General features: G+C 34.1%; 2 protein-coding genes and 1 long non-coding RNA gene across 3 annotated transcripts; 1 reads left to right on the top strand and 2 right to left on the bottom strand.

Annotated features, from left to right (window-relative positions):
• Window positions 1-2,169, top strand: LOC145089547 (uncharacterized). The gene has a single exon (XM_079027970.1). It carries the CDS (start codon window positions 1-3, stop codon window positions 2,167-2,169), a length of 2,169 nt encoding a protein of 722 aa, XP_078884096.1.
• A 557-nt stretch (window positions 2,170-2,726) lies between these two features.
• Window positions 2,727-3,380, bottom strand: LOC145089546 (F-box/kelch-repeat protein At3g06240-like). Its single transcript, XM_079027969.1, has one exon. It carries the CDS (start codon window positions 3,378-3,380, stop codon window positions 2,727-2,729), a length of 654 nt encoding a protein of 217 aa, XP_078884095.1.
• Window positions 3,381-4,169: 789 nt separating this feature from the next.
• On the bottom strand, window positions 4,170-4,596 carry LOC145090432 (uncharacterized). Its single transcript, XR_013701566.1, has 3 exons — window positions 4,585-4,596; window positions 4,389-4,490; window positions 4,170-4,210 (listed from the first exon to the last, which is right to left on the bottom strand). It is a non-coding gene; the product is annotated as an uncharacterized LOC145090432 (long non-coding RNA).
• Between the last annotated feature and the right edge of the window lie 3,406 nt (window positions 4,597-8,002).

The raw sequence follows: 8,002 nt of genomic DNA, 5'->3' as shown, positions 1-8,002 counted from the left end.
ATGTGGCCTGCGAATACTAGTCTTGTAGATCTTCTTAACAATTATGGAGTATCACAGCCAGTTCAGCCTATTGATTTTGTCACCAACCCCTCTGAGGTACAATTTCCTTTACCTAATGGTGCTAGATGTGAGACAGATAATGACTTTGGGTTTGATGAACCCAACTACCAATTTAGTGAGGATAGTATTAGTGAATCATTAAGTGATGTTGGGGATGAGTCTGACGATAATGTGAATGAAATTCCGATTGTGAGTAAAAGTCCAATTATGAACTTTATGAACGATATTGGAGACGAAGGCGACAATGACGTAGTAGATATCCAAGACAAAATTTATTTAGATTTTTGGAATGAATCTGAAAACAAAATAAGGTTAGGAATGTTGTTTGAAAATAAGGATCAGGTAAAAAAGGCAGTAAGACTTTGGTCGATCAAGCAAAATAGAGAGTTTAAGGTTTGTGAAAGTAAAAGTAGTTTTTGGATAGCAAAGTGTAAAACTCTTGGCGGTGAAGAAGGAAGTTCTAATACTGACCCATATACAACGCAGTGTGCATGGTATGTTCATGCAATGAAAAAGAAAAACCATCATATATGGAAGATCACACGTTGGGTGGATGCACACAATTGTTTTGGATCTTGTAGAGGCAATGACAACATAAGTCTAAACTCTGCAACAATATCCTTCTACATCATCCACTCAATTGAAAAAGATATTGCTTATCCAGTGAAACATATACAAGAAAATATTAAAAATATTCTAAATGTTGACGTTTCTTATTGGAAGGCATGGCATGGTAGGAGAAAAGCCATAGAGAACATTTATGGAACTTGGGAAAGTAACTTTGTAGAGTTACCCAAGTACATTGCAACTTTGCAAACTTCAAATCCTAATACCATCGTGAAATGGTTTCATAATCCAAATGGCTCATTACATGTGGCAACATTTAAGTATATTTTTTGGGCTTTTGGACCTGCAATTAATGCATTTCATTTATGTCGACCTGTTATTTCCATTGGTGCTTGTCATTTGAGAGGTTCGTACAAGGGTAAAATGCTTATTGCTGTTACAAAAGATGCCAACAATAATATATTACCAGTTTCTTATGCCATTGTTGATGAGGAAACTATACACAGTTGGAGTTGGTTTTTGTATCAGTTCATACATTTTGTTGCTCAAGACATACAATTGTGTGTTATTTCAGACCGACATCAAGGAATAATTCATGCAATGGCAAATCTAGAGGAATGGAAAGAGCCATTGGGATACCATCAATTTTGTCTTCGACACATAAGAAGCAATCTCATGAAAAAGTACAAGAATGTGAGGCTTAAATCATTTTGTTGGGATATTGGAAGCACCACACAAAAAAGAAAGTTTGTGAAGTATAAGAAACAAATCAAAGCAATCAATGTTGAAGCTTGGCAGTATTTAGACCAAATTGATAAAAGTCAATGGTGTCTTTTTTATGATGAAAATCGTCGATGGGGGTCGTTAACGACAAATATATCTGAGAGTATGAATAATGCGCTACGAGGAGCAAAACAACTACCTATTAGGGCGTGTATTGATCTTACATTCAATAGAACTATACAACTTTTTAGAAAACATAGTGATGTTGCAATGAATTGCAATACACCTCTACCTTCACGTATGTGGCGTCTCTTTCGTAAATGTGACACTTCTGCACAAAGTCATACTTTAACTGAGTTCAACTATAATGAAGGTGTCTATAGAATTGTCACCAAGTTACGAATAAATGAAAACGAAGGAAATACCCACACTGTCAGTTATTATCAACATATATGCACATGTGGTAAGTGGCAGATGGAAAGATTCCCTTGTTCACATGCTCTTGCAGTTTGTCACTTTAGAGGGGATAACCCTTTTTCCATTATCAATTATGTTTACACAACTGTGACATACAAGCAACAATATAATGATGGGTTTTCACCACTTCCTCATGTTGATTATTGGTTAGAGGCTGATTGGAGTATTCAAGCAGATAACTCAAAATGTGCAATCGGTCGAGGTCGGAGGCGTGCAAATCGATTTCGTAACGAGATGGATGTTCGCCATCGTGATGAACCTCGTAAATATGGACTATGCCATCAACCTGGTCATAACAGGAGAAATTGTTCAAATTCTCAACCTAGATTCAATGCGATGTGAACCATGTAACTTTTATTATTCTTGTAATTTTATGTTTAATTTAGTTTTTAGTTCATGTTTAATTTCTTTTGTAGTTGTGTCTTTAGTTATCTTGTAATTTCGTAATTTCGTAACATATAATATATTCGATATTGGTATCAATTAGAATGTGTTTATTAAAATTTTCTAATGATGTAAATCGCAATAACATAATAGACATATTTTGGTTATATGTTTTTAATATATACAAATTTACATTTGTTGTAAAAAAGCTAAAAAAATAATTCTTTTATAAAAAAGATATAAAATAAATATAACATATAAGTTGTAGGGTTATTATGAAAGTTGAAGGGGTCAAAATGTAAAATTATATATAAATACGTTGATTTTTATGTGGGGACACAAAAAAACAACCCGTTTTTGCAATTGAAATAAAAATCAACCCATTTTTGCAAAAGGTTCCTATTTTCAACCCATTTTTACAAAAAACTCGAACTCAAGTATGAATTGGTGAACATTAAGTAGTCTTTTTAATTTCAGGAAGAAAAAACACATAAGAAAATAGAGGATAGATAAGGCTAGACCCAAACGAGAGTGTCCACATACTCCACGATTCTATGTGCGCTTTGTTCTGTAGAGGTCAATTTAGCCTTGTTTGCAATTGGATCGTACAAAACAAGTCGACCCCTACAATCTACAAGAAGCAGTTCATTGCGTGATGTGAATCCAAATGGAAATCTCCAACCATCATTAATAAACTTAGGGAAAACATAGCGTTTGACCCATGATTCAGGAACCCCATACTCCTCCATCACCCACACCTCCCATGCACCATTCTTATGCCATGAAATCTCACAAAGCTTTCCACCCAAAACTCCTAAACGATGCGCAATGTGGTTGGAATCTTGTAGAGAATCTGGAACAAGTATCTCACGGAATGTCTCTAAACCCAAATCAAATGCCACTATCGTTTCTTCTGTCTCATTTTGCCAATGAAGATGACCATCATGGCCATCTACACAAAGTTGATTGGTGTTTTCAATCCTTCTGATGTGTGATGGAAACGGTTGAGTGATTGATTCCCAAGAACCCTTTCTCATGCTGTAAACCTCACCCACATTTTCAAAGACAGTGTCATGAAGGCGAGTAAGCGCAACTAGTTTGTAATCGTCACTTTTGGGATCAAACCCAAATCGGATAGAGGTTGACATATAATGAGAAGTTGTGGGCATAGAATGAATGTGGTGGGGGATAGTTGACATGGCAGAGAGAGAAGGGTTCCAAATATGGATGTTAGAACAAAAGTATCCAGAAATGCATATTAAGCCGTTGATAGAGCCAATGACGTTCATCACACTACTAGAAAAAGGTTAATAGAGTACGGTTGAAATTGTGAATATAATACGTATATAGAGGGCGTATGAGTAGAGGGGTGTATTAGATTACATGCATAATAGAGTACGACTATTTGACCGTATTATATTATCCTATCTACTTTTTACAACCATCGCATACAATCATCTAATACGCCATATATACACATCTAATACACCAATACACAACCGTACTTGATGTCTCAAGTGTCATCTAATACGCCATATATATACACATTTAATACACCAATAAACAACCGTACTTGATGTCTCACATCCTTTGCATTCCAGAGCCTTATTAAACAGGAAATTCCACTCCAATTCCACTCCAGCCTTATTAAACAGCCAATTCAAGTCCATGGATGCTGTGGAACACATGGATCACCATTCCAACTGAAACAAACTTTTCAATCTCTGCAAAGCTACTATATGATTACCATGGATCAATCTCTACAAAATACAAACCTACTATATGATTCCATTCCAGCCATAAGAAGTGGGACATCACTGATCATGTTTTCATTTTTAGAAATAGAAAAAAAATTACCATGAACTTAGTTCATTAAACAGAAAAAAATATGTTAATGTCACATCTCTAACCTCTCTTTCCCCTTTGTCACCTCTAACCTCTCTTTCCCCTTTGTCACATCTAACCTCTCTTTCCCCTTTGTGGTTGATTCATTGTATGCCTACAAAAATTAACAAGAAAACTTAGGATTCAAAATCTCAAATAACTTTTAACGAAGAAAACTCAAATTATAGGACTTTTCTGCCATTAGCAACTTCATCTATAGCAATGCAAGGGTGAAAACTTCTCCAGAACATAAAAAATATGATCAAATACAACATGAAATACAATTTGAGTACCTTACAAAAAGGCTTCACTTTATCACCAAAAGTTCTCATCCATGTTTTAACACGTTCCTCCAATTCCTCACTAGAAAATGGTTTTTTGTCCTTCCAAATGTTCTACAAACAAATTAAGATAAAAAATTTGTTATTTAACAAAGGTGAGCCTTTATTACAATAAAAAAATGAAAAAAATATCTAACAATATACTTACTTTCGGAAATCCGTGTTGTCAAAAAAGTACAAACTCATGGATCCAGTTCATAACGTAGTAACCACACTCCCAATCGGACAATTGTTGATTACACTAAAACAATTATATACGTATGAGAGTTTTCTTTTCGGATATATATATATATATATATATATATATATATATATATATATATATATATATATATATTAGTTAATAAGATTAATTACCTTGGGGAAAATCCAAGTCAATGGACACAAATGTGATTTGTTGGTTTTTGTTTTTTTAAACCTTGTAACAGCCCTAAAACAAAAATAAACAACAATGATTTGTTAAAATTTATAAAAAGATATATCATTTCGAATACTAAAATAAGAAATTTCTTACTTATTCACATGGTCAACTATTGTGTAGTCTTTCAATGTCTTTGTCCCTCGGGCGGAATCCAAAATGTAGCTTTTATATTGATGAGGACAAATCACTATCAACATCCAATGTCTCCTAATAAAGATTAAAAAAATTAAAAATAAACAACTTTTGATTAAAAATATCATAACAGTAAAGACATTTAGAATATCATACCTTTCCCAATATGGTGCAAGAAAAAATTATTTTTCCTCATGAAAATTCATCACATCAACAAAATCATTGATGACATGATCTGTTTCACCCCTATCATCGTATTCACATCTTGTAGACGTGATACATTGTGGGTTTATAAAAGCACATTTGTTATCCATTCTTGATACAAGCATCAGTGAATGTAGCATTCTGAAAACACAATATATATTATAATGGTAAAATAATATGAAACATTAATACCGTAAATGTTAAAGTACTTACATTTGATACCATAGAAGACAACTAATATCAAGTTGTTCGTTTTTCAACATCTCCATAATGGCCACTGAGCTAATCACGGTTTCAACACTCGCAACGTTGAAGATCCTGGGTTCAGACACAATAGGAAACGACTCCGGAATGTTGTGGCTCTTAAACAGTTTCTTTGGCATCATGGGTTCTTGCATCGTTTTGTATAACTTTTCCTTTTGTACCTACATTAAGAAACCAAATGATTATCATGAAAACTATATTGCTATGAAAATAATAACAATAAGAGAGAGAGAGAGAGAGAGAGAGAGAGATGTAGGTTTGTGCCATATACCCTATTTTTTGCTTCATCCCCCATCATCTCTTTAGATGCTTCTAGTTTCCTTTTCTTTCTAGGAAGATTTTTCTGCCACCAAAAAATAGTAAAAAATACAGTATATTTCTGAGGGCTAAATGCTAAAAATAGCATCCAACTTTCATATCTTTTCATTGTAACTTTTTATCTTATTAAGGCATGTTAATATATAATATATTTCAAAGAAAACAAAATAAGAAAATTATGCACCTCATACTCTTGCTTTTTCTTTGCTTTCTTCTTATGCTCTTTAGCTTCTTCAACATTCATGTTTTCTTTCTCTTTTTCCTGAAGTCCAAATTAAAAGATTATATTTTAATATATGTAGTTTTTTTATGGGAAATTAACTATAAATGAAAACAATAACTTTCCAAAATTGTAAGTTAGAGTGACTTACCTGGTCATGAAGAATAGGAGCAGCTTGGGTCGACATTGGTAATGGTTCAATGAGAGGTCTTTTATCTTTCTGCATAATTGAAATCGAGTTTAGTAAATAGTCACAGATGCATGTGATTAGATATTAATGTACCTTAATAAGAGTAATTGAATCTCGAGGCCATTAAATAAAACTATGAAGTGCCTGACCTAGATTATATACACCTTCAATTGGCGAGACTGGAAGAAGGAAAGAATGATGATCTCCATAGATAATATCGACTGATACCCTCAAGTGACCTGCTTCTAGAGGAACCGAATGAATTACACCATCTCCGAAAGGGAAGACGGTTCCTTTGGCTAATGATGGGCGTATTGTACCATACGGTAGCATCAACTCGCAGTTGGTGGCTTCCTACAAACAAATATACATTTTGGTTAATGCAAAGTTATATTATCAAACATGCAAACAAATATATATGTTATAAAAAATAGATACCGTTATCTTATGCAAATCATCCAACAATTTCGTGGATGTCTTCGATCCAACACTTGTCGTCTTCACCCGAGAAAAATTTGTGTCTTCCGCCATATCAGTTGTCTTATCTTGCTTCAACGCAGCAACCACTATCGGTACTAATTGTTCCGACATCTCAGTCATCAACCTATCTTTGATCTTGTCATAAAAGTTGCTATTCAACATCCTCGTCTCTAGCTTTTCTTGCATCTGTTCAACATCGGGTAACTCATGTCCTTTCTTTTTTCTCTTATAAATCATTGATTGCTTTAAGCCGATATTATGACCAACTGCCCTCGTGTGACCGGAATGTTCCCGTCCTAGTACCTCCGCCAATAGATCAGACCGAGGTCCAAGCTCTAACACTCCTTGAGATAACAGAATATCTTTTTGGATCTATAAAAATGCAAACAATACAACTGTAAGAACAGTTTATTTAATAAAGAACTTTCAAAGGGACATGATAACATTAAAAGGAAAGACCACTATCTTACAATCTTATCTGCTAGAGGCTCGTTCTCTGGCGTTATAACCAACTGCCCTGATGAATTGTGTTTTCTCCTGGCATAGAGAAAATTCCTTGGCCGCTTGCTTGATATATTGTGGCCTTTTATTGTTACACCGAATGTGGCCTCTTCATCACATTTGCTTTCATTACCACAATATCCACTTGGGCCCAACCGATGATGGTTCTTGTTTTTATTTGCTGCCTCCCTTCCTTTTCTTCTTAATTCCTTTACAAATGAATTATCCGATTAGAAATATTAAAACATAATAATATTATAAATAAGAATAAACTCAAACATACCTCAAATTCTTCCGTGGATTTTAGAACAAGGAAATTTTTCCACATTGCTTTGTCAAGGTACGGGTATTGTTTTACTGGATTGACACCATTGTCCCACAAATTAAGAAGCTCCGACTTGTAGGCCTTCCAATGCGTGTTGCAATCTCTAAGTACTTGTGCTTTATGATCATCATCTCGTATATGCCAATAATTCTGCTTTTTTAAATAAAAAAAAATGAAGATAACAACTTTTAGGTATATGAGATGATACAACTTGTATGATGGAAGAGAATAACATGGCAGGAAACTGTGATTGCTAGTATTAAATGATATCAAAAGTGTGTTGAATTGAGTTTTACCTTTATGTTTAACCACAATTGATCTTTTTCACATTGATCCACTAAATCCCAACTATCTATCAAGATAGAAATCATCTTCCTCGTAGTCACTCCACGATAACTGGTGAACTTAAAGCGGTTAGGTCCAATAGCTCTACCAAAGTGATCGAACTCAACTGTTAAATTTGATAGATATTCTTTGGAGTGATCTCTGATCAATGTCACACTTCTCTTTT

Source organism: Lactuca serriola, chromosome 2 (genome assembly GCF_051521515.1).
Source record: "Lactuca serriola cultivar US96UC23 chromosome 2, Lser_US96UC23_V15, whole genome shotgun sequence".
In the NCBI taxonomy this organism is placed as follows: domain Eukaryota; kingdom Viridiplantae; phylum Streptophyta; class Magnoliopsida; order Asterales; family Asteraceae; genus Lactuca; species Lactuca serriola.
Note: the sequence above shows the minus strand (reverse complement) of the source record. Positions and strands in the feature narration are given on the sequence as shown.

Excerpts from the sequence above, each read along its gene's own strand:
- LOC145089547 (XM_079027970.1), top strand. The coding sequence starts at position 1 with ATGTGGCCTGCGAATACTAGTCTTGTAGATCTTCTTAACAATTATGGA.
- LOC145089546 (XM_079027969.1), bottom strand. The coding sequence starts at position 3,380 with ATGCCCACAACTTCTCATTATATGTCAACCTCTATCCGATTTGGGTTT.